This window comes from Paroedura picta, chromosome 8 (assembly GCF_049243985.1).
Source record: "Paroedura picta isolate Pp20150507F chromosome 8, Ppicta_v3.0, whole genome shotgun sequence".
Lineage (NCBI taxonomy): Eukaryota > Metazoa > Chordata > Lepidosauria > Squamata > Gekkonidae > Paroedura > Paroedura picta.
In genome coordinates, this window is record NC_135376.1 from 79,900,513 (window position 1) to 79,927,942 (window position 27,430).

The following is a 27,430-nucleotide window of genomic DNA, read 5'->3' on the forward strand; positions in this document are numbered from 1 at the left end:
CCCAGCTGACTCCTACAGGAAGCGTGTCCCAAGCGTGACTCCCCCCTCTCCCCTCCCCACTCCCCTTTTAAAACAATTTCTACTGTTTTCCCAACAGCATTTAAGTTTCTAAAGTATTTTTGTTTTCTTTCTTAAGCAAACCATCTACCATATGTTCGACCCTGAAAGGGGTAATTGTTGACAGATAATTAAGACATGGCCGTTCAGGCTCCAGGATTCCTTGCCTCAGCCCTATCTCTGGCCTTCTTTCAATGCTCCTTTGAGGCTCTGCTTTGCTAACTTCCTTCTCTGAGGAGAAATGAAAGAGCTACTAAAGTGACCTCTTCACAACTCTCTCTCTTTCTTTTCATTGATTCTCCTCAACACCCAACAATAATTAAGGCTGGCCTGCTGTTCTCATCTGTTGCTCAGCCGGGAGGGGTGGGAGGTGGAGAGAGGAGGCTCCCGGTGGGTCCTGAGGTTTGAATCGTAAGGCCCGATTCATACATTACATTCTGGAGGGTGTATTCTTACTCTTTTGAAGGTGTACACCGAAAAAGGCTTAGCGTGGAATTACAAAATCAAGCTTCCAAACACAGTGGGCTGTGTACTTGTCAGGACACAGGGATTGGCCACAACGCCCTATTGTGTGGGCACCTGGGTTTGTCACTGTGCGATATGTGGTGCGGCACATAGGCTGAGGAGGAGAAAGCCAGCTAGCTGCTGTTGTATCAATAATGAGATGCAGAAAGCAGCCCGCCAGTGGTTTTTCTTGCCAGAGCACCAGCCAGTACTTTGGAATTTGGTCTCAGGGTACAATAATGTTCAGGGGGCATTCATAATTGAGGGCACATGGAGGTGCCCAGACACAGAGGAGAGAGCCCCAGGGCACCCAGATGCTACATTCCTTTCACTGCCATGTTCTGAACTGGACTGGGCTTCTGGCAAAAAAAGCCCCAATGGCCATATTTGATGGGATGGACATAGGGATGCCAGCCCACACGTGGGAACCAGGAATCCCCTGGTTTGTCAGCTCATCTCCACGTGACGGAAATCAGTATCCCTGAAGGAAACAGCTGCCTTGGAGGGTGGTCCCTCCCCACCCCAAATCCTACCCATCCCCAGCTCCACCCCCAAAGTCTTCAGGTGTTTCCCAACCGAGAGCTGGCAACTCTAGAAGAACACAGGTCTGATGACACTGAAAATCGGTTTAGCTGGGGGGATGGTTTGCTGAGCCCTGACTTTTGGGATAGGGGAGATGCGGCATCATCCTTGTTGGGTCAAAGTTTTTTTCGGACCTTTGTTGATCTACAAACTCCACACAGCTTCTGCTGATTTCCCAAGTTAAAATATGCAGCATTCTGAAGGGGTCACCAAACATCTTGCTCCCAATTCCTTCAAGCAACCCCGTCCTACCTGAAGCTCCTGAAGGATATAAGAGACTTAAGCAGTGTTACGTTTGGCAGATGCCTGAGGTGTTTAGTGTTGTGTGACACCTCCTGACTACCTGTCTCATGACCATTTCTGGATTTTCTTAAATCACTGTCTGGTGATATCAATAAAAGGATCATATAGAAGAAAATGCTGTCAACGAACAGACAATTTTAAAAGTGTATTGTTTGTCGGCTGTTGTTCTGAAAAGGGGGGGGGGAGATGCCAGCTGGTGATAGAGTAAACAGTCTCCCAACACCCCAAGTGGATTCAGAAACCTCCTATGCACAAAACATGGGTTCTAATATTGAACTATAGCCTCTCCCTGATAGAAGGCACTAAAGAGATGCAAAACGTAATTTTTGTTTTCTCCCGCCCCCATAATATGCAAAGGATTCATTCCTGTGAAGAGTTGCCAGGACTCAGACTTGAGGGGCCCTTTGGGGTTGCCAACTGACAGGTTAGGCCTGGAGATCTCACTGAATTACAACAGAGAGCCAGCGTGGTGTAATGGTTAAGAGTGGCAACTTCTAGTCTGGCGAACCACTCCTCCTCCACATGCAGTCAGCTGGGTGACCTCGGGCTCATCACAGTCCTGATAGTGCTGTTCTCACAGAGCAGTCCTGTCAGAGCTCTCTCAGCCTCACCTGTCTGTTGTGGAAAGAGAAAGGGGAAGTGATTTAAAGCTGTTTTGAGACCCTTTCAGGCAGTGAAATGCGGGGTATTAAAATAACTCTTATTTCAGCTTATGGAAATCAATTCTCTGGAAGAAAATGGCTGTTTTGGAGGGTGGACTCTATCACTATATCCTATTGAAGGCCCCCCCATCCCCTCCCCAAAATCAGCCCTCCCCAGGCTCCACCCCCCCCCCCACCCCAAATCCTTCAGTCTGGCAAAGAGAGATTCAACATTAACCAGAACATGAGCAGTTCAGGGTGGAGTCTGCACGGAGCTTTTATTCCAATGGCAGGTTGATTCAGTCCCTGCCATCTCCACTGAATGCGATTTCCATTTTGATTTTGTTCAATTTAAATTTTCCCTCTGCAACAAGCTTGATTGATCCGGAGTGACCCTACCTTTATCCTGCAATATCCTAGAGTGGATATAACCTTCAATATTTGATATTGGGTGTTTTGAAAGGACTTCCTCCTTTAAAGGACTCCCTCTTCTCTCCTTAACTGCTCCCGGGTTGATGGCCATATCAGATGCACTCAAAAAGGGGGAGAGGGGTGACAAAAGGGGATCTGGTTGTGCCTGATTTGTTGAAGTGTAATTGTTTATTTGACTTCCTGGGGAAGAGCCTAATGCTGGGAGCGATTGAGGGCAAAAGAAGAAGGGGACAACAGAGAATGAGGTGGCTGGATGGAGTCACAGAAGCAGTTGGTGCGAACTTAAATGGACTTTGAGGAATGGTAGAGGACAGGAAGGCCTGGACGATCATTGTCCATGGGGTTGCAATGGGTCAGACACGACTTCGCACCTAACAACAACAACAATTGTTTAAGGGCTTCTCCCCCCTTGCAAGAAATCTCCCTCCCTTGGGATCTGTAGCCATCCCACGAAGCAGAAGTTAGTGGCTATGAAGTGGTTAAGCCTCTGGGAAAAGCAGATGGAGAAGTTACTCAAAGCTCAGGGTGGCAGCTGAAACCAATTAATCCTGACTCAAAAAGATTCCTTTCCCCAAAAAAGTAGAAGTAGAGGATTTACTGGGAGGGAGGAGGGAATAATCCAGGAGGATCAAGGAAAAAATAGCACTGCTGGCTGGAAAAGCCACCCAAGGTCCTCTCTCTACATCTGTGGAGCCAACCAGACTGGCTCTACGAGGTATACACAAGAATGGCAGAGGCTTAGCATGTCAGTCTAGGATCTGGAAGACCAGGCTTGAATCCTCACTCTGCCATGCAGGTTCATTGGGTGGCCTCAGGCCTGTTGCATTGTCTAATCTACCACACTCTCTAATCTACCCAGTCAAGGGAAGAGACAAACAGACATGGTTTGCCAATGAGTTGAAACTCTGGGCTTCCTTGGTGGTCTCCCAACCAAGCACCAACCAGGGCCCACCCTGCTTAGCTTCTGAGATCTGACAGGACTGGGCCCCTCTGGGCCAACCAAGTGAAACCAGCTCATTGCTCTTGTTGCTGTTAGGATGAAATGGACAAGGAGAGAATGACATTGTTGACCATGCTGGAAAAGAAGCAGGGTATATAAATACAAACAAGACTTTTTATTTATAAAGATCTAACTACCAACAGGGTGTAGTGCTGGAGAATGTTAAGCAATAGAATGTTAAACAAATTTATTAAATAAATTAAATAATAACAATAAGAAAAACTAGGACCAGAAAAGAACCAGATTCAAATCAGTATCTCGCTATGAAGCTCACTGGATGACCTTGGATAAGGAAGGCTCTTTCAGCTGAACCTAACTGATAGGGCTGGGAAGACAGCCCGGACCCCACATCCCATGCCACAATGGACTCCTTCCTCCCCCTTGATATTCACACCCACAGCCTACCCACCGAGCCCTCCGGACAGAGATGGCCAGTTCCCTAGCTTGTGGCCAAGTCCATTAAGGTAGGAGGGGGAAGGCTGCGGGCCTCCTCCAGAGCACCCACAGACCCCTGGTTAGGAATTCCTGACAGTGCAGTTTGTCTGGATGTGGTTCTTTCCAGAACAGGTCCCCTGAGGTTGCAGCCTAATATCCAGAGGGGATGATCAGCAAATGCAGGGAGGGACACTGAAACATGGTTATATTGGGAGCTCTTTGAAAAGGTGGGCTTGAAGGAGCAATGCATAAACATTTAGGGTTATTTTAGGGTTTGTGTTCCAGAAATTAAATGTCCAGTTTTCTCCTGTATTTTAAAAATCAAAATTTTCCTGCTTAAATTATGATTTAAAAAAAATGAGTCCAGCAGCTGTTAGGAATTTTCATGAACTAAAATCCACTTGTTTTATATCGATTTAATTCAGTACTTTCCAAAAGGATTGTAGCAGCTTCTGAGGTGTTCATTGCATCAGCTGCTTGTCCCAGGCTGCTTTCAACCATTCAGGGAAACAAAGAAGAAAGGCTGCCCGTTTTTTTCCCTGTTCTTTTTCCTTTTAAATTTGAGGTCTAATAAAGAGTAAAAGTGTGTATATGTAATTTTCAACAGGTAAGAGGAAAAGTTAACCCGCCCCTCCCCCCACCCAAATTCAACTGTGAAATAATCCCAAATTATGTTGAGAATTAATCGTCTCCACAGCTCCTATATATAGCATTTATAAAACGGCGAGACTATCAAATGGTTGAAGCGCCCAAACTAGTGAAATGCTGGAAAATAGCGATTCGTCTCTGTGCACTTTATGGCCTTCTGTGTTCCTGTGATCAAGCAGTGCCACCTACTGTCCAAATGCGATCATGACAGTACTTAGTTTTATTTTATCCAGCACACTAAAGGTAAAGGTAAAGGTATCCCCTGTGCAAGCACCGAGTCATGTCTGACCCTTGGGGTGACGCCCTCTAGCGTTTTCATGGCAGACTCAATACGGGGGTGGTTTGCCAGTGCCTTCCCCAGTCATGACCGTTTACCCCCCAGCAAGCTGGGTACTCATTTTACCGACCTCGGAAGGATGGAAGGCTGAGTCAACCTTGAGCCGGCTGCTGGGATTGAACTCCCAGCCTTATGGGCAAAGCTTTCAGATGGCTGCCTTACCACTCTGCGCCACAAGAGGCTCTGTCCAGCACACTAGATGAGCTAAAAATAAAGGATATTAAAAAAAATAAAGCTTCATCCAGCACACTAGATGAAGCTTTATTTTTTTTAATATCCTTTATTTTTAGCTCCTCTTACGCCTCAAATTTTTATTTCCTATTTATTGATTATTACCCAAAGGTTTAAAAAATGAGGCAGAATAGAACTATAAAACGTACAATTAATAATCTAAGAAGATATATGTTCTAGGTATAAATTTAAGTGTTTTGTGCCCTTTGACTCAGAATGAGAAATTCAGAGGACGTAGGGATATCTCTTAAATTTCATTAAACCACAATGGCATAAAACCAATATTTCTGCATATAATTACAAGCTTTTTTGGAGTGGGGGGAAGTGCTGCGGGGAACTCTGTTCCTCCCTACGCCGCCCCAGGCAGCCCTGCCAAAGGCTTGGCAAGGCTGCATCCAGAGTTGTTCTGGGCAGCGGGAGCATTGGTAGGTGCTCCCTCCCACCACCCCCCATAACCCCCAGCCACAGTCCCTGGCCCTCTGCCCTCCCTCCTTCCCAGCTCCAGCCTCCCACCTACCTTACTGGTGGCTGGCACTTCTTCCGTATGGAAGAAGTTGGAGGGGGCGTGACCAGGGGTGGGACATCCCTTCTATTTGGCCATTCGTTGCACGTACGGCCAATAAGGGATGGGACACCCAGGACAGCGTCCGTGATCGGTGGGCAGGCAATGAGTCCCAGCTCCCCCCAGAACCCTCTTACTCTTTTATTAAGAGGAACAGATTAATTAATGAAAGTAGTAGCCAGTGTTTGTCTCTTGTGGCCCTTCCTGCATATCCAGTGAATTGCTAACTGTCACTGTGAGGTGGTAGGTGAATTTCCTCCAGGCCAGGCTGGATTCTGGATATTTTTGGTGGGGGGGATCAATTGGGCATGAAATTGGGGTTCACCATGAGTGGGCAGGTAGTTGTGAGTTCCTGCATAGTGCAGGGGTTTGGACTAGATGACCCTGCAGGTCCCAACTCTATGATTCAAGGTCGCTTGTGGAGGAGAAATGGAGAATCAAACCCAGTTCTTTGGATTAGAGTCCGCCGCTCTTAACCACTACACCACTCTGGTCTTTTTCCGATCACATAGTAGTGGTTTGTCAGACTCCCTCTATTGTTGTCTTCCATCAGGATGCAGCCAGCAACGCTACCCCTACAGCTCCTGTCCTCTCAGCCCTACAGCTCCGTTCCTCTCAGATGCACCAGAGACAGAGAAAGAGACACGGGGCCCTGGCAGACTGAATACAAGCCCTCATTCCCTCCTGCTGTGAGGGAGGCAGAGAGAGACACAGAGAGAGCTACCCCAAGCTGCTGACCAGCCCTGCTTCCCTCCTAATTACCTGCTATGGCTCTGCTGCCACAGAGACCATTTATGCACTGGGAACTTCACTGCCCCAGATTCCATGCAAGAACACAAATCGGGGGCAGATGAGGTGTAACGAGCCAAATGCTCCCCCATGTGGGTGCAGGAAGAGGTGGGGCTACCTGCCATGGCTAAAACTCCAGCCTTCAGCCCAGCATGAAACCTCCAGTGCATAAATGGTCAGAGAGAGACACACAGAAAGAGCCGCCCCTGCTGCGACGGAGGGAGAGACATAGAGAGGTGCCTCAAACTGCACACCAGCCCTTCTTCCCTCCTACAAACCAGCTCTGATTATCTGCTATGACTCCTGCTGCGAGGCATACTGAGACATGCAGCGAGAGGGAGAGGGAGAGACACACAGAGAGATCTGCACCTCCTGGTAATCCCTGGGTCCTAGCGCCCATTGTATTCCTGCTTGCAATGGGCCTTCTTGCTAGTATTGTATTTGTATTTGTATTTGTATTTGTATTTGTATTTGTATTTGTATTTGTATTTGTATTTGTATTTGTATTTATATACCGCCCTCCCCGGAGGCTCAGGGCGGTTTACATTGAACTTATGAACCATACATGAAACAAGAGCTCATTCCACCAGGTGGGGGGCAGGACAGAGAATACTCTGGCCCTGGTTAAGAATCTTCAAAGGTTTGATGCTTGCCAGGTTGGGTGGAAAGGTGGCACAAAAATGTTCTGACTAAATAAATAGAACTTGAGTCAACCCATTGAGTTGATGGGCAATAGATTCAGGACAGACAAAATGAAATGCAGAATTCAGACCTCTTTCACACTCAATTTAGCTTTAGCAATTACTTCTTCAGCGGAGGCACCAACCACACCTGACGGAGATGCCATTGCCCTTCCAGCAGATCTGGTACCTCTCGGGCTCTTTCAGGCCAAGCATGCGATTGAACTTTTTGGGGTACCAAAGAACCTTTCTCATCACTTGGAGGAGGGTCAGCTGGAGGCCTCATGACACCCACCCTGCCTTTCCCAGCCATAGGCCCCTCTCCCCTGGCATCCCATCCACTGTTGGCTCGGACAGAACATCTGCAGCCTCTGCGATCATGTGGAAGATATAACAGGTCTCAAATATCCATGGTTTCGATCTCGGCTCTGAGGATCCTGACATAGCTCCCACATCAGAATTCGAAAGAGAATCAGAACTATATTCTCAGGGAGACAGGTATTATTATTTATTATTATTTATTTATTAGGCTTATTATCCGCTACTCCACTACTCCTGAAGTGGCTAAAAACTATGGCAGCCTTCAACCCTCTACCCTCCAAAAACGTCTATATCAGTGGTTCTCAATCTGGGGGTCGGGACGCCTTTGGGGGTCAAACGACCCTTTCACAGGGGTCATGGCAGGGCGAGTAGCTTGGCTGGGGGGGGGCGCTGCCACTGTTGCTGCTCCTCCTGCAGGTGTCCACGCTTGGCCACCAGCCGCTCCAGCAGTGCCTCCAGCACAGCGCAGTCTCCCGCCAGGCACTCCAGGTGGCAGCACAGCTCGGCAGGACAAGAGACAGAACTGAACTGAGAAACCCCGGGGGGAAAAACAATTCATATACAATCCTGAACAGTGGAGCTTCACGCCACTGGTCAGTTTTGGTTTAATTTCTGTGAAAGAACACTTGCATAATTTTATGGTTGGGGGTCACCACAACATGAGCAACTGTATTAAAGGATCGCGGAATTAGGAAGGTTGAGAACCACTGATCTATATTGAGGAGTGGGAAGGGGGAGCCTATCGCACCGGGGGGCCCCAACAGATCTTCCTCGCCATGCCAGCCTCAACCATAGACCTGGTAGAAGAGATCCATCTTGCAGGGGTAGCTCCTCTGTGCCTTATTTATTTAAAAAAGCAGGAAATGGTATGTATGTGCATCTCTCTACACCAGCCTTTCTCAAGTATTTTTACCAGTGAGAAACTCCTGAAAAATTCTTCAGGCTTTGAGAAACCCCAAAAGTAGTGTGATCGTGTAGAATATGGTTGGGATCGTGTAGAATATGGTTGGGAGGCATAGCTGTGGACACAACCACCCAGGGCCCCTCCCCTCCCCTTTCTAGGACAACTTGGGGGCCAAGTCAATATGACCATATACGATCATATCACTTGATAAGAAGAACAGCTGGTTCTTATATGGAGGAGGAGGCTCAAAGCGGTTTACAGTCCCCTTTCCTCTCCCCACAACAGACACCCTGTGAGGTGGGTGAGGCTGAGAGAGCCCTGATATTACAGCTCGGTCAGAACAGTTTTCTCAGTGCTGTGGCGAGCCCAAGGTCACCCAGCTGGTTGCATGTGGGGGAGCGCAAAATCGAACCCGGCATGCCAGATTAGAAGTCCGCACTCCTAACCTCTACGCCAAACTGGCTCTCTCTGTTAAATGTTTAACACATTTAAAAATATAAATTAATTAACTCCCACCCACTCAGGAAACCCTTCCAGGGCCATCATGAAACCCTACTCTACACGTATGTCACTGTCCCCACCACTGGAGTGAATGGACAGCATGTAAACAGGAAGTGAGTTCTCTGTCAGGTAAAATGTCACCACCAAAGAACACCATGTGGGCCATTTCAGAAATAGTATCAGTGGGTGATTTTGTCTCTTCTCTCACGTCCCCAAAATATATGGTAACATGACAGGGTGGGACAGCCAAGGACCAACAAGTAGGAAGAGAAAATACTGTAGAAGGAAGAAGAAACAAAGGAGAAAATCCCGTGTGTGAGGGAGGGAAGAGGTCGAGAGGATCACACCTCGATTGTACTGCTTCAGTGTTTCCTTTGCAAAAGAAAACTGAAGCTGAAATCAAGTACTGGTTTAGCACGGGGCAGCCCTGGCAGGCGTGCACCAGATTGGGTGGCAAAACATCAATGCCAACCAGCATCCTCCAAGCAATGTTCTGATTCCAGTTCATTTTGACCTTAGCACAGGGGTAGTCAAACTGCGGCCCTCCAGATGTCCATGGACTACAATTCCCAGGAGCCCCCTGCCAGCGAACGTTGGCAGGGGGCTCCTGGGAATTGTAGTCCATGGACATCTGGAGGGCCGCAGTTTGACTACCCCTTAGCACATTCTGTCCTTTGAGCGTGCTGCTGTTTCCTTCTTCTGTTATCTGCAGAGACGGGATACGGGATTCAAGTGAGTCGACTGCTGCGCTTGAGGGACGCTTGGGGAGCAGTGCAAGGAGGGGAAAGATGCGACAGCCCCACAAGGTAGGCTGTAGAGAGGGACCAAACGCAGTGGCTTTTTGGCTGTGGCCTTTTCCCCATCAGATGTTTTGGTCCAGCTGTAGCGACTCAGTAGAGAGGCCTTTGCCCTCGGCCTCTAACATTTATCTGCAGCCATTAAGAGAAGCAAGAGGAAAGTGTGCCAGAGGTGGAGGATCGTGTTTTGGAACATCTGGTCCTTGAAAACACATCTTCCAACACTTCTCAGTAATAAAAAAGATTTTCTTTCCCCCCACCTTTTTTTTTTTTTTACAAAATCGTAAAATTTATTTTCCATATAAAAATTAAGTACTCAGGGAGCACGGGGAGAAAGACAAGAATTTCAGTCTGACAGGAAAAGGGGGGAAATACAAGATTCAAATTCATCAGGAACGCTACATAAAGTATACAAAAATCTGTACAGTGGCAAAAGGCATTTTTTTACAACACAAGAATTCATTAGTTGTTTCCGAGTTGGAGAGTGGCTTGTATTAGAAAGGCACAAGGACTCCAGATCAAGGCCTTCAAAAGTGTTTTCGGTAAACCTTAAGAAGCAGCATTAAAAGATGATTGCACAGAAGTAGGAAATCGCTCCCTTATAAGATATAAAGACGCTTTGTTGTTTAAGAATCCATAGGAAGGCACAGGTTCAAAAGTGCCACAGTGTTATACAGTACACACATTCAACAGTGGTTACATTTGAACATTTCTTCCAATTATTCTTACTGGGCTGAAGTTCCACCTTTATTGGCCCTGCTTTTTGGAAGTGTTTCCCTCCTACTTTCACAAAGTATTGTGGTGCATCTGTGCACTTCACAAACTCTCCCCAGCTTTTCTCCCATTTCTCCCAAACTATTTTCTGGTGCAAAGTTTAGAGGAAGATGAGGGCTGCCAAGCAAATGGGAAAATTCAGATTTTACTAGTCCTACTCACACAGCATCTATTTTCCATAATCATCCATTTCCCATAATCATGTCCATGTGGTGTTTTTTTTTAATCAGCAACTGAATATCAGTATGGCGATCTGTGTATCAGATCTTCTGAATTCTCCCTTAGACTTTTCCCTAAAAACTTAAATCTTTAGTCTCTTTCGTTGCAGAGATATAAAGGGAAAGGTATATCACTGCAACAAAAGGAGCGAGAGATTTACTATTAAAAATAAAGAAAGCTGAGAATTTAGAAAACCTGATACATACATCATTTAAAAAAATTAATACTAACATAATGACATACAATTGGTGGAAAAGCCCTTGTTGCAGTTGGGGAGGGGGCTACTGCCTAGGAATTGAGGTGAAGAAAACCCATCGTGGAAAAGTCCCGTTTCCATGAAGCTATCCTGGCAGCTGCAGTATCAACTCTGTCCCTGTGTGGAAAACACCCCACAACAGCCTTGAACAAAATCTCCCAAAGGACACTGCCATTGTCAAAAACAAACAGCGCAGGCATGAACTGGAGAGCAGAAAACTTATCAGAATCCAGTCAGCAATAAAACACAACAGCCAATATTCTTTGCTAACACTGGGGAACAGTCAGGGCCAGTTGGAACAATCACAATGCATTCTACTGCAACAGTCCCATGAATGCGGATGGGAAATTACCATGCTCTGAAAATGGACAGAAATAAAGGTGATTTGCCCAGATGAAACACTGAATATTAATAAAGTGTGGGAGACGGGGTCCCGAGGACTGTTCTTTGCACAGTTCACAATACATTTAACAGTCGGACGGCATTCAAGGCACAATGACAAGGGGGTGTTAGTGAGCTGTCTGTTTCGCTCAGAGGAACCTGCAGCATTATCCAGGGTAGCACATGCAGCAGCCTGTGCCGCTGAATTCGACGCCCATCTTCTGCTGCCCCCCCTCAAGCAGCGAATCGCTAAGCTTGTGCTCCGCAATTATGTCCTCTACTCGGGTGATGTAAAGCAAAGACAGCAGCACTCCAAGGAACTGGGGAATAAAGAGGAAACAATCAACAGGAGGCAGACCATTTGGGGCGTCAAACCTTTTTGTGTGGTCAACATCACTTTGGGCTGAGAGGCCATGCTCAGTTTACATTCTCCGTTTGGGACACAGGTGCCCAGTCAGGGAGCACGGAGGCTGCACAGAACCCCTGGCACATGTCTTTTGAACACGAAGGTGCCTTACACCAAACCAGACTTCTGGCCCACCAAAGTCAAGGGTGGCTACTCAGAATGGCAGTGGTCTTTCCCCTCACCTACCGCCTGGGCCTTTTTAACTGGAGATGCTTTGGACTGAGCCTGCATGCAAAGCAGGACCTCTTCCACTGTGGGACAGCACCTCCCTCATGTTCATCATGTTCTCAATTCACACCAGACCAATTCACCTTTGAGGTGGAAGTTCCACCTCTAGAGATACAGACGAACAGCGTTATTTGGTGGTGATAAATGGCTGCACAGACCAAGAGATGGGTGGGGGCATCGGTACACCCCGTAAGCGAGTTGCTGGGATTTGTATAGAAACTGATTGCCTGTGACAGGGATGAGCTAGACCACAGCACACAACCCTCTCAAGCAGCTGATTCTCTGCCAACCCAAATCGCTTCTCTGGACATAGAGCAGGGGTCCCTGGAGGAATGGGGATGGCTGTGAATTTCCTTCCCTGTGCAGGGGATAGACAAGATGATCCTTGGGATCCCTTCCAGTTCTGCATTTGTCAGAGCAAGGTGTAGTGGTTAGAGTGGTAGACTCTAATCTAGAGAATAGAGTTTGATTCCCATTTCTCCAAATGCAGCCAGCTGAGTGACCTTTGGCTAGTCACAGTTCTCTTAGAGCTTACAAAGCAGGTTTTTTGCGCTCTTTCAGCCCAACCTACTGTTGTGGGGAGAGAAAGGGAAAGGTGTTTGTAAGCTGCTTTGGGATTCTTTCAGGTAGTGAAAAGCAGGGTATAAATAGTCTTCTTTTAAAAAATCAAGAGGCACATACTGACCCAATGCCAAACTATTTTACAAAAAGTCTAAATCATAATATAAATCCAATGTTTCCACTTGAATGCTCCTTACCTGTGGAAACAATACGCCAAGCAGAATGCCAGCCATGATGGCATAGTTGTCCATGAACCAAATGAGTACTGCGTTGGTGCATCCTCTGATGTATATAATGTGTTGAACACTCAGACGCTGCGAAGTAACAAACACAAACAAGTAACACCCCTGATGTGTTGTAAGTCACTGAGGAAAGTAAGGCCCTGATCTTAAATGCTGACAACTGTGCCAAACTTTACACATGGCTTATTGCCAGATGTTGGTTATGTATTTCTTCAAGAAAGAAGGTCTTCGCCTAGTCTGAAGGCCTCGATCTCTGGCAAAGATGGGATACAGAGCAAGTGAATGACTAGGAGCAGGGCCGTTTTGGTAGCAGCATCCTCCTTATGAAGTTTCCTTCTTACGTAGGCTCCATTATCACAGCTCCCTTTGTACTTTTAGAAATTCAGCAAAAACCTCCTTGTTCCAACAACTGAAGCCTTGGCCCAGGCTATGTTTTCTAAATCTACCAGAAAGGTTTTTATACCTTATTTAACCGCTGCTGTTGATTATATGAACGGTTAAATCCAATACTTGTTCTATATCATTTTTATTCTTGTTGTACACTATTATTAGTCCCTCTCATAGATCCAGGAAGGCTGGGATTTGCTGGAGCATCAACTTCAAAGAACAAGATATTTTCTAACACCTGATGCATTTACATTGTGTAAGTACACCTGACCTCAAATTTAAGCCACAAAGAGTCTATAGAGATGGTGTGCGATTCATCTCCTTATTCAAGCTGACATTACTAGTGCCACCAAAGGAATCACAAAATACGATCCTGCCTAGTAACAAAACCCTAGATTGCAAGAGGCTAATGAGTATAAGGCAGGGGTAGTCAACCTGTGTTCCTCCAGATGTTCATGGACTACAATTCCCATGAGCCCCTGCCAGCATTTGCTGGCAGGGGCTCATGGGAATTGTAGTCCATGAACATCTGGAGGAACACAGGTTGACTATCCCTGGTGTAAGTTGATGTGGTCTGTCATGAATGCAGCCTGGCACTTACAAGATCACCCAGTTATGACCTCTTCCTATATCTGTTTTGTTCTCCAAGAGAGTAACTCAGTGAAAAAGTACTAAAATTACCCCAACACTATGCAGAGACCACAACACTCTCCCACAAAAGCTTGCTGCTGGAAAGGCAGGCTGGAGGGCTTTTGTAAGATCTATTTACACAAAGAGGTTCCAGTCAGCACTCTGAAGAGATACGCTTGAAATAGGCACCCCCTCCCCTAACTGTTTATGTGGCTGAAGCCTCCGATGTCAAAGTGAGAGGTTGGGGCATTTACTCGCAAACCACTCCTCTTTGCACGTCCAAATTGAAAAGGTAGAATGAAGAGCAGGAATTTGGGGCTCTTCCACACTTATTTGTGTCGCTTGTGTGCTAATGCCACTGTGTTGTCTTCTTCTTTTCCCCCCCTGCATGTGTTTTGCTCCCTGTCATGGTTGCTTTGATATATCCCTGCTGCATCTTTGGCTTATTTCCCTGCGATTTAAAGTGGAAGAAAAGAAGCCAGAGATTCAGCAATGACATAACGATATGACCACTAGAGGGAGCAAAACACATACAGAAAAGTGGGGGGAGGATGCAGAAAGGGCACACAAGTGATGAAAACAAAGAGTGTGGAGCAAAGGTTAGGCTGCACCCATACAGTGAAGATTCTGTGTTCCACATTCAGTGCAGTGTGAATCCAGAGGCATTTGTACTGGCAATGTAGATCCACACAGCAGTTTTCTATGCTGCAAGCTGCAAGTGCCACTGGGTGTTGTTGTTTCTTTTAACAGTAACTGTTATGGTGCTATAGAGATAGCGGCTGTGAGGTGCTGATGGGAGGGAAGTGGCAGCCACATGGGTGAGACCTTTGAAAACATGCACTCCTTCATCCCGAGGGTGCGATAACACACTTGGACTGCACTTTCCCCAGAAAGACAGGAGAACAGCTGTTCTGGTAAAGAGCATACTGAGGGTGAGGAAGACAGCTGACCCCATCCCACACACTTTATAAAATGCACGTTCAATGCACTTTCAGTGCGCTATAGAAGTACATTTTCCTGCTTCACACAGGGAAGTTCAGCTGCAAAAGCACATAGAAAGCGCATTATCCAATGTGTGCAAAATAAGTGTTGGAGCAGGTTTAAAGCACAAGGATGCTAAAAAAGAAAATCACATTCCAGTTTGAAAGCTGAAGCAGACATTATCTCAGTTTCAGACAAACAAAAATACATAAATCCTTACCTCTTCATTTATAGTTTTATATCCACACATGGTATTGATAACTGCTGTCTGGGAGGGGAAAAAAACACACACAAACATTTCAAAATTCAAGCATTTGTGTAAAATGCACAGCTTTATGTTGTATCATGTGTATATAGAGAACATCAGAACAGGCACAAATCAATGCTAGCTGCCTGCCACCATCAAACCGCACACACACACACCAACTCCTCTGTGTGAAGCTGGCTGACACAAGCAAATAGGCCACCAACCACAGCTATTATTAGAACCTCCCAATGACAGTGGTGGGTCAAACATTACAACCCCGTGTGCTGTTGCACAGTACTTAGTAAAACAGGCATTTAGCCCTTATTGACAGGTTGAGATTTTTGTACCCTGCTTTTCTTCCCGATGAAAAACAGAGCCTCAGTGTTACACGTCGATGGGCTTTTGGAGGCAGAGCCAATGCGAAGGCACCCGCTCAGGTAGCAAACCCAAAGAGACATTGCTTGCTGCTGTCTTGCTCCTACCCTCGCTAATTTCTACTGCAGGAACTGGGAACCAAAGATGGGTAAAGCTCTTCCAAAATGAGACAAGCCATGTACCTTGCAATTGGGTATAGGTGGTAATGCTTTGGAGATGCTGCTAGTTCTTCCCCGCTCCTACCTGGAGGCACAAATTGTGTCACCCACTTACTGGATCAACCACCAGTCTTACTCTCCCCATCAGTCTGACAGAATTTCCCGTGGTCATTTCTTCCTAGTGTTTCAGTTCCTGGTTAATAAGCAGCCACGGGAAAGGACAACTTGGATTGTGGAAGCAGCCCTGGGGGAGAGAAGTTAACCGACACAACTTTTCTAATTTAGGTTCACACTGACTTCCACACGCTGATGGCGCTATTTGGGAAGCCAAATGTTTTCCTTGATGGAGAGAGGCAAGGAGGAAAATTAAGACTAGCAAACTGGACTGGGGTGTTTTAACAACCCCTCAGTATCATTTTCTCCCCAGTAGCCCTACTTTTAAGAAAGCAACTGCAATCTTGGGGGATCAATTTACAAACCTCCTGTATCTCAATTAGGTTTTTCCTAAACACGGTCAACTTCTCTTCAAAAATATTCCCAAAAAATTATGGGATGTGGCACATTTTTAGGGTCACTCATTTTTACTCTTGGCAAAAGAGTCCTGTTAGTGATAAGGAGATTATGCACCACCCTGTTGGTTGAGGATATTTGAAGCTGTTTAAAAAAACGTTTGGATCTCAAGTCTGTTAATCGGTGCTATTAAACTTGATGCAGCAGACCTTTTCTATGTTTATTAAATTGCTCGTAGGAAATGTATGAACTCCAGCCAAAATAGTATACACAAAGCACTAGAAACTGTTAACAAATCTATCAAGGGAGGAGAGGCTAATTAAAATTAAGGATGTTCTGCTGGACAAAGCCACCAACGGAACACATAAAATGAATGGGTCTCCCACCAGGCCCCTCCTGCTGGAAAATGGACCTTCTTTATCTCTGACAAAAATATGTCTGTTCTTCATCACAGTGACATCAACAGAAATATTTGATTACATTTACGCTTTACCTCTAACATTTCTTAAAACTCAATAAAAATAAATCCTGACTGTCAATCCATAACCCATTAAGAAGCGGGACAGTCATACTCAACCAATGTTACCAGCAACCCCAGGGTTACTCCAATTGGGGGGGGGGGGGCAGAGTGGCTTTCTGGTCATCCTTCTGGTCTATGGCGGCCTTGTTGAATTCACACCCAATGGGAAAGGAATGGGAGGGAAGACTTATATCTGCTGCACTCCACCCACTGGCTCCTCCCATTTTCCCCCTCTCAGAATTTCTTCTCAGAGCCCTGCAGGCAGAAAATGGCTGGAGGAAGACTATTGCAAGCAAAGGGATCCAGATATTCAAGCAGGAGAGGACTGTGTCCAATGACAAAGTCTACCCACCAAAGCAGCCATTTTCTCCATACTCTGGATGGCCCATTACGTACGGGCCATAAGGCCCGCACTGGCGGCAGCAGCGCTTCGCTTAAAATCACCAAGAACACACGCTGCCGCCGCAAGTGCAGGCGCCTCCCGGCCCTGGCTCTGGAAGACCCGTGTTAAGCGAACGCAGGAGCTTCCGGAGCTTCCTGGGTAAGCCAGGGCTGCGGCGGCCTGGCGCTGTGCATAATCGGCAGCGCCGGGCTTGTCAGGCCACCCAGCCTCAACCTGTGGTGTCCCTTAAGGGACACCGCTCGCCCCTGCAGGCTCCGTGGCAGCACGGAGCTGGCACGGCCGACCCCCTGCCACCTCCCCCACTCCACCTGGCCCCTCCCCATCTCCCCTGCCCGCACCGCTGCACTTACCTCGGCCGGACCTCCTAGCCCCGGCGTTACGCCGGGGCAACCCAGCATGCCTCGCTCCCGTGTGTTCACGGGAAATGGCGGGGCATTGTGCCCCGCCTCAACGGCATCGCGCCAGTGCTCGGAATCTGGCGCCATGCATAAAGGGCCAATATGAGGTATAATTCCAGAGGATCCCCAGGTACCACCTGTAGGCTGGCATCCCAAGCCAAGAGCTACTACACCTGAGTCCAATGAAAGGACCGTGCACAGCCTGCACAGGGATTCCTTTCTTTCCAGGTTTCCCCTTGCCCTGGCAAACATTTCCGACCCTGGGAAAATATATTCTTGTCTTGCTAGGATTGTCAACTTCCTGGTGGTGTCTGAACATCACCCAAAGTTGACCAGAATTGGACCAGACTCTGCCCAGGCGTCCCCTCCTGACTCCTAAGTGACAAATGCAACAACTAAACAGTGAACTTGCTTGGGATGGCAAAATATGCTGGACAATCAAAGCGTTTCTAAACATCCTAGGATGGAATGAGCGAAGAAGTCATTGACGAAGCCCCTGAAGATTGATTCTGAAAGAGCAGAGGCCGGTCTCTGGTTCTGATATATTTCATGAAACTTGCTCAAAGGTAAAGAAATGGCCCTCATACATTACCTATTTTTTCCATGACCACAAAGTCAATGAGTAATTGCAGTTCCCGTCTCTCCTTTTCCAAGCTGCTTTTGGCAACATTTGTCAAAACAGCAATGATTTATTCAGCTTGATTGGGTTTTAAAGGCTGCCGGGGCAGGCATCCTACAGACAAATTACTATAATGAGACAGTACTGCAAGATTTCAAGGACTGTTGTTTGAAGGATGTGTGTGTAATAAACCAAGCTCTTTTATAACTTAAAAAATCCAACAGCCCTTTTTAGAACTTTATTGGTCCTCTTTGATAATTAAGGGTTGCAAATTTTCCTCAGAGTTTATAATCATGACAGAGAAATAAACATAATTTTACCTCATGAGGTATTATTTGCCTGTCATTTCTTCACTCTCAAAATCTCAATGGAATTTGTATTACTTTTCATAAATTACACATGCTGGTCTACCCTATTTTACCCTATTGAATCAATAGGAATTTACTACTAGGTGTATGTTTTGTTTTGTTTTTTGGAAAGCCAGTGTTACATTGCTTATTTGCAATTCATCAGGAACATCATTATTGATTTCATAAACGGGTGAGGAGGAGGAGAAGAGCTGTTTTTATACCCCACTTTTCATTGCCCAAAGGAGTCGCAACGCGGCTTACAATCGCCTTCCCTCCCTCTTCCTACAACAGGCACCTTGTGATAACTCAGCGGGGCTGAGAGATCTGATAGAACTACTCAGTCAGAACAGCACTATCAGAGCTGTGACAAGCCCAAGGTCACCCAGCTGGTTGCATGTGAAGGAGTGAGGAATCAAACCCTGCTCGCCAGATTAGAAGCCACTGCTCTTAATCACTACACCAACTGAAATTACATCCAAATTAATTTGTCCTCCACAGTTGGAGGAAAAGAAAAAAACACTGCTTAAATATTTTAGAAAACAGAACACACTTGCCAAATAAATTAGTTTATGAGAGAAAGATTTTGAACAATATTTGTATTATAAAAACATTTATAGATGGTCCAAAGTCCTTTCCATATGATCACAGTGTTTTAAAAAACAAAACAAAATATAAGTATGGGCATCCTGGCTGTTTCTCACACTCTGTGTGAGCACGGGTCTCTAGTAGCAACGCAATAAAAATAATAATAATAATAAGCCTTATTCTTGTAGATGCCCTTCCTGGCTTGCTCAGGTCAGGTCACAACATGGTTTAAAAGCAATCAATCACATAATATAAAATCATATTATAGTCAATAAAATATCTTTATAAATTCCAACAGCCCTCAATTGATTTGAACTGGGAGGGGAGATTTAAAATCAATGGGAAGAGTTCTGTTTCCATGCACAGATCATCCTTGCTAGAGATTACTTCAGTTTGCCGAACCAACATTCTTTATTCGTTTTGTGGAATCTGCAGAACAAACGTAAGGCCACCAAATTAACACTCTTTACCTTATTTGTGACACAACAGGTATAAGGGACTCCACAGGCCAGTGGTCCTGGTGCTGCACAGTCATGGTACTGGTTTTGTGCCCAGTCTGTGTAATCTTTTCCACCACAGCATTTAAACTTTAGAAGGGAAAAAAGTGATATGATAAGAAAGCATTCTGATCATTAGTATGGAATGTTAAGAATTCTTCATTTTAGAGCCTTAATATCAGAAACAAAATAAAAAATTGGATTGTTAAAATCGGTGATAATTTTTTTTAATCAGAGTTAAAAATGATAGCATACCATATAAAATGACCATTGAAGAAAAATAAATAAACCCATACAATATGTTGAAAAACTAAAATATCTTCACATGCTTTCCTCACACGTTGGATAATCCACTTTCAATTTATTTTAGATTTTCCTGTTTTGCCCAGGAAAATCCAACTGCAAAAGCACATTATACGACGTGTGCAGAAATTAGGTAAGTCAATAAACAAAATCAAAATGTGAGTGCCTCATGAAGCTGTTGATAGAGAGAATTCTGGAACGGCAATCTGTACACACATGGATGCTGTAGAAGGAACAACGTTCTACATCAGAGGATGGTGACTCCCTTCATACTACAGCTGGATACCAAGCCACACATTGCAACCAACCATGGAAAAGAAGAGGAATTTCAAGAGTGAAGGTATGCATGTATGCAAGTTGCTGTTGAAGTCTAAACACAAAAAGACAGTGTGCAGTTATGCAGGAGTGTCCACCTGCTTCCACAAGCATGTTAGAAGCATGCCTCAGAGGCTGGATTTGAGTTCAGAAGCCCCTCGGAGACCGACAAATTAGAAGCTCTGACTCTCAAAAACTTACACACACACACACCCAAATTTTGTTGGCCTCTAGGGCCCTGCTGGGCTCGAATGTGAGTGTTCTTGAACCCGGCCAGTTGGATAATTTAAAACTGGCTATGATGTCGGCAGATTATATCCTTTCACATGGATGGTGGTTTTGAAATCAATTCAGCCAGAATGTAACAGTCCTGTAAGCAAAGTCCTGCCCTTGCATAACCCATGATCTGATTGCCGGAGAGGTAATTGATTTGCAATGGAAAGACCACTACCATTCAGTTTAAAGATTTTTAAAAATTGAGTATAATTTCATTAAGATCTCATGAAGTCACCTACAGAAATATCTTGTTAAAATCCCAGTGTGTTTAGTGAATATAGTCTTCTGCAGGGGAAAGAATGATTAAAGTCAAGATTTGAGAAAAGCCAAGAACCACATTCTTGAAGCTCAACCTCAAAACATGTCAGGATTTTTAACTAGAAGTTTACAATACTTAGCAATAAAACCTACTTGTATGATGTCTATTTGCTTCATCTACATTTGTTCAGCTGTGGCTACTCACGACACAGTTGCCTCAGAGATTTTAATCAAAACCATGCTGGAATAAATGAGCAACGGACTGTACTTAATGTAAGTTAACATTAATTTAATCGGCAGGAGAAAAAGACTTGATCCGAGAAACCAAACAGTGCTCATCAATCATGAATCCAATTAACTAAACATCTACATGACATAAATTCAAACAAGGGATAAACCAAAACTCACAAGAAGAACTCTGAATCCTTGTATATACGTACAAATGGAAAACTGGTAAAGGTTTAAACTGGTAAAGGTTTAAAGCACCCCCTTCCCGCTTCTAAGTGTTTCTTTTCTTTTTTAAAAAAGAGGTGGGTGCCATTTTGATACCTTAAAGCAGTGGTCCCCAACCTTTTTATCACCGGGGACCAGTCAACGCTTGACAATTTTACTGAGGCCCAGGGGGGGTAGGCTTTTGCTGAGGGACGTCGCCACCTGAGCCCCAGCTCTGCTTGCTTTCCTGCCGATGCCCCTGACTTCCTGCTGCCCACTGTGGGGGCACTGCCAGCAGCAGCTACACAGTGCCACGCCGAGGGGGAGCACCAGCCATGGCGGCCACAGGAGAGCACCAAAGGTGAGCCAGTGGCAGAGTAGCAAGGCAGCCCCCAAGGCAGCAGCAGGGGAGGAGGACTAGTCGCAGCCCAGTACCGACTGATCTACGGACCGGGACCGGTCCCTGGACTGGGGGTTGGGGACAGCTGCCTTAATGGGTTGAATCCACCAGAAAATTCTGCTGTGCAAATCACACTGAAATGTACGGACACATTCTTAGATGCTTCATCTTCCATTAATTTCAGTGCAGCTTGTTGAGGAGACTGAATCGTGCTCAGTCCACGCTCCTAAGCAACAGAAGTCAAAGCATCCACCACCAAGTGAACTAATTCTGTAACAAAAACTAATGAAATAATTGATTATAGAATTAGTTCACTTTTTGGAGAAGTCTTCTGAAACAAATTCCACTGAGGAATTTGATAATACTATATTATTCCTGTTGGTACAAACAGAATTTATGTATATGGCTATTTTAAAATTATAAATTGCAATTTTTGAGACTTGGCATTATTACACCATTTTACATCAATCGTTTAGGTCCACTGTAGAAGGCACCCTCATTTGGACTTCAGCTTTATAAGCAACTACTTTGCACTTCTGAGGGCATTATTTGCTGCAGTTTTTGAGCCATTATTGCACCACCTGGAGATCAGCAAGTCTAACAACCAACAATGGACTGGTATAAAAGAGCTTTAACTGTGGCACTACGATCTAAGGTGACTTTTTATAAAAGGAAAACAGAATCTCATACTTCTGTAAACAACTAGGTAATGTTTACTGAACTGTGGAATACAAAATGTTGTTCTTGTGTTCAACCAATCGTATGTCTTTTATTTTGATTTTGATGATAAATAAATGAATATTTACTATCAGACAACACTGATTTTAGCATCCCAGGAGTTTTAATTCATACATATGCAAATATTCGGCTCTCTACCATTTAATAAATATGCACCTTTTTGACTGGGGCCTTCGTGGCTAAAGATGGCGTTCTGAGAGGATTGCAGTGCAATCACTGAAGCCTGACAGGGGCCAATTGTGGAAGCAATTGGCAGAAAAGAGGAGGGGTACGCAAACCCCACCTCACCTTTCTACCCAGGAAGTCCTAGGGAATTCTTGGGGCCGTCTCCAGTCCTTTAGGGAGTATATCTTCCTGGATTACAGGCTGTCAGCGTTTCGGGTCAAGAGGACGACCGCCATATTCTGGACTTTTCTTTCTTTCTTCCTTCAAGAATTTACTTTAACCCGCTACTACGATTTACTGCAAATGAATGCTGTGAACTGAGGGGAGGACATCTGCCAAATTCCAAGATATCAAGACATCATTTAACGCACAAAGACGCAGGTATTTCTCCGTTTCTCATTTCCCCCCCTTTTGCTCTGCCTGAAGCCACCTTGATATGAGGCAGGCTAATTCTCTTCCCTAAGCAGAAGAAGGACTTAAATCAACTCAAATTAATTAGTAATAGCTCTTACTGCATTTGTTTTGGTTTTCGGAGATAAGAGATAAGAGCCGTGGGTGGGAGGATCTCGCGAGAATTCTGCTCCAGTACGAGATACTGCTTTACTGACTTCAATACGTCACGTGCCAGTGCCAGGAACGTCGGAGATCAAAACAGACTGTTGCTTTCGCTTAGGACTGTGTAGGACCTCTACTGGCTATTTGCAAAATTGCCTGAGATTAGTTGCTGACTTGCACGCCTAAAACATGTCTATGCTAAAAAGAATGGCTCATCTAATAGAGAAACAAACCCAAGATTTGAAAGCATTTACAGAAGGATTGCTTAAAAATATTTTCAAGGAGATCCAAGACGGCAAGGAAGAAGTCTCTAACAGGAATGATGGATCAATAACAGTGGCTGATGATAGCTCTAAACAAGGTGGAAAACCATCAGCAGAAGAGAAATTTGAAACTATGGAGATGGAAAAGGGGATGTCGGAGCCTTGCAGCCTAGATAAGGACACCCTTCTTAAAAAGACATACAACCATTCCAAAGCAACAGTACACAAGAACCAATCAAAAGATATATGGATTTGCTGTGAAAGTAACCGATTTAAAGGAGCTTCTCGGGAAAAAAATTGTATTGATATTGGAGTCCAGGAGGTACAACTGCCTCAAGATTCACCGATGCATACTCCAAGGGAAAGAGTACAACTGCACTTTCTACGCCAAAGGCCAACTGGACGGAACACAAGTCTACGCGAACAACAAGATGCAGCAAGCCTCGATATGAGACCCCCTTAAGAAGACGGGGGAAGGGAAACGAGAAGCATTGGTCGAAATTCTTTCTCTTCTTTTTCTTTTCTTCTGTAGCCACACAGGCAATATAATCAGTTAAGAAGGTAATGTGGGGTCTAAGATCTTCTAAGTAAGCTGAATCTGTATTATTAAATATATCTTCGCAGTGCCTTCCAGCCCAAAATTAAAGCTTAACTAAAAGGAGACACCTAATGGAGTGGGTTTAAGAATAACAGATGCAGACTATATTTTACTGCTCATTGTAAGTCTATACTATTATGTAAGTGTGGGGTCTTAGATTTCCTATGCAAGCTGAATCTGTATTATTAAATATATCTCCGCAGTGACTCCCAGTCTAAACTTAAAGCATAACTTAAATGAGGCACCTAATCGAGGAGGTGTAAATGTAACCAACAAAGACTTTATTTTACTTTTTTTGTATTAACAACTTACACTTATATAACTTATACTCATAAAACAACTTATATATTTTTCTTCTGTACACCTAAGTAGGCCTCTTTTCCTAAATGTGGTGGAAATGGGGATGGCTCTAAGATTGTGTTAAGTATAAATTGTTTTATAGGTGTTATGGGACACCAAAAATGACCGTTAAAATTGTTAAAAACTATGTAAACAAATGTTGGAAAGATGGTAACAAAGTAGGCTTCTCTTTTTAAATGTGGTGGAAACATGAAAAAGTTTATAAGCTTTGGGCAAAAGTTCATACCATTGTGTAGCTATGTGGGGTCTTATATTTCCAAATGAAGAGAAGAGGCCTTTCAAGAACAATAGGGCCCTTATCTGAATTACCTAAGAAAATAAGTCAAAAGGGGATTGAAACGGGGAATTAAGTGTATCAAATGAAGAGCATAATCTATTTTTTTCTGTATCAATAATGTAGATTACCTGTATTGTACTATCGTTAATCTTGGAAAATAAAACAAAAACTTTGATTAAAAAAAATAATAAATATGCAACTTTTTCAATTCATCTAACACATCTGAAGGCAAGAATAACCCAGAAAATATTTCAACTGTGCCAACTGAGCAAAGCTCAGCTGTGGTTCAAAGTAATGTTCATGATATAACAACATATTTCTTTCTGCAAGGATTGCAAGTTTCAACAAATTCCTTACTGGCTGACTTTGTATAAGCAAACTATGTCATCATGTGTCTCTCCTTTGATGCCTGTGAAACAAATATCCTTTAAACATCTGTAATATGTCATGGATCTGGTTATTAGGACATAGCAACCAGTATAAGGTCATTGCTGCAAACTAAACCCTCTCAATCCAAGGAAGAAATGGAAACAGGAATTCTACAGCAGGAAGGAAGTTGAAGGTTATGGAAAAAAACAGCACCTGTGTGCAGATGCTAAACTAGCAAGTGGGCAGCTCAGTTTTAAGCACCGGATGCCTGCACAGCCCAGTGGGGGTCATGGGCCTACCAAACTCCTAAAAGAGGAAACCCCCTCCAAAGGCTTTGGCCTCTCCAAAAAGAAGTTCAGGCGCTGGGGTTGAATAATGCTCTGAGAAGCAACAGCAAGAGAAGACAAACCAGCATATTCAGAGAAGGCATTCCTATCCCCAGTAGTTCACTTGGAGAAAGCTACCAGGTGAGAATTAATATTGAGGCATCCGTAACTCATCCAAGGAAAGGGTGGGAATGAAGCAAATCTGGCCAGCAACAACACAGAAAAATAGGAGAACTAGGACTAGAACCCACACCTCATGCTTTGCGTTCCTTTAACCACACAGGCTAGCTAGCTGTTTGTTTGTTTGTTTGTTTGTTTGTTTGTTTGTTTGTTTGTTTGTTTGTTTGTTTGTTTGTTTACCGCCACTCTCCAAACTCTCGCAGCGGTTTACAGAAATTCATAAAAACAATAAAATCCCATAAAAACCCATTAAAACATAATTAAAACACAATATCGCGATGGCGGATAATAACCCACTCCCTTCCCCCCGCCCAGCAAGGTCTATTACTCTCTCTCTGGGAGTGAGGGACTTAGTTGGTTTCGGCTAGAGATCCACAGAACCAACCATTTCTGTTGGGTCAGGAAAGGCAGGAGAGAAAGGCATAGCAGTGTGGAACAGGACCAACACCTGGCCTTAGGCACAAGTTAGAGTGCCTGGGATCACTGACTTCCTTTAACCTATTTAGCTACAAAAACCTCCAGAAGAGGTGCGAAAGGATGCTCCTACCCATCAATATTAACAAACATATTCCATTTTCAAAGTACTTACAACTATAAGAACTAGAAAATCCTTTCATTTTAGGGAAAAAGTTGCAGACATCTTATGGCAGCCCTTGAGCTTTCAAGGCAAGAGACATTCAGAATGGATTTGCCATGATCAGCCTCTGCAGAAGGACATCTGCATTCCTCGGTGGTCAGACATACAAATACTAACCAGGCAAGACCGTGCTTAGCTTCCAAGATCTGATGAGGTCAGACTAGCCTGGGCTATCCAGGTCAGTGCCCTTTCAATGCTACAATTCTGTTATTCCACTAATGGGATCCAGTGCGCCTATTCAGACTGTGCAGCCTATATACATACGCAGTAATAGGGTTACTGTACAAAAAGTTCCTGAATGCCCAGCTATGCATTTTTTTAATCTTGATGTGAAAAAAACAAACCTGCTTTTGAACAAAATCCATTATGTTTTTGAAATCCAAGTCATCGTAGTAATTCACGATTCCTTTTCCAATGTTTTCATTTACAAAGTCAATTGTCTTAAAAAGAGAAGAGTAAAGTCAGTCACATGCATAATAGGAAAGAAAAGCAAATTAGCAGGTATTCCTGTCATAACTATACCTACCTGCCAGAACTAAACATTCTCAGTTGTACAGAAGAGGAAAAAATTAAACTTCTCCCACGAAAGAGTAAAGCCTCAACTAAATTTGAGTCCAATAGCACCTTTAAGACTAACAAAGATGGTGCCACTGCTCAAATTTTGTTGTATTATTTCAGACCAACCCAGCTACCCACTTGAATAAAGCCACAACTGTCACACAAGTGGCCAAATATTGCACCCAGGCAAATAGGGTCTGAAATGTTCAGCTAAGGATCTACAAAAGGTGACTTGCAGGAGGATCTTTTATCTTTTGTTTTACAAGCTGTTTAATCTTAATATTGTTTTAACCTGTTGTCTAGCTATGAAATTTAAAATTGTTAAACCTATTTTCTGCTGTAATGCTATAGAAGAAGAAGAAGAAGAAGAAGAAGAAGAGTTGGTTCTTATATGCCGCTTTTCCCTACCCGAAGGAGGCTCAAAGCGGCTTACAGTCGCCTTCCCATTCCTCTCCCCACAACAGACACTCTGTGGGGTGGGTGAGGCTGAGAGACCTCTGATATCACTGCTTGGTCAGAACAGTTTTATCAGTGCCGTAGCGAGCCCAAGGTCACCCAGCTGGCTGCATGTGGGGGAGCGCAGAATCGAACCCAGCATGCCAGATTAGAAGTCCACACTCCTAACCACTACACCAAACTGGCTCTATAGCATACAGCAAAATGTTTTTATTATATTTCATTCTGAATTTTCTACCACCTAATATTTGTTTCATCTGGCCCAAGTGCCTTACAGAATAAACAAGATTACACTAGGGATTACCATAGTAATGAGGACTCAACAGGGAATCGTTTAGTTTAGCAGGCTCCAAACGTTCCAGGCCAGAAACTCAAATTTAACTCTTTTCCCCTAGGCCAGTGGTCTCCAACCTTTTTATCACCGGGGACCGGTCAACGCTTGATAATTTTACTGAGGCCCGGGGGGGGGGGAGTCTTTTGCCGAGGGATGTCACCGCCACCTGAGCCCCTGTT

General features: G+C 44.5%; 1 protein-coding gene across 1 annotated transcript in view; it reads right to left on the bottom strand.

Moving 5' to 3' along the window:
* Nucleotides 1-10,323: 10,323 nt before the first annotated feature.
* Nucleotides 10,324-27,430, bottom strand: part of TSPAN15 (tetraspanin 15) — a 36,853-nt gene continuing 19,746 nt past the window's right edge. Inside the window, exons 4-8 of the mRNA XM_077350543.1 lie at nucleotides 26,248-26,343; nucleotides 19,425-19,541; nucleotides 15,010-15,057; nucleotides 12,747-12,863; nucleotides 10,324-11,674 (exon numbers count right to left, since the gene is read on the bottom strand). Of these exons, the coding sequence (XP_077206658.1) occupies nucleotides 11,522-11,674; nucleotides 12,747-12,863; nucleotides 15,010-15,057; nucleotides 19,425-19,541; nucleotides 26,248-26,343 (531 nt within the window). The 3' untranslated portion in view covers nucleotides 10,324-11,521. The remainder of the gene's footprint in view (nucleotides 11,675-12,746; nucleotides 12,864-15,009; nucleotides 15,058-19,424; nucleotides 19,542-26,247; nucleotides 26,344-27,430) is intronic.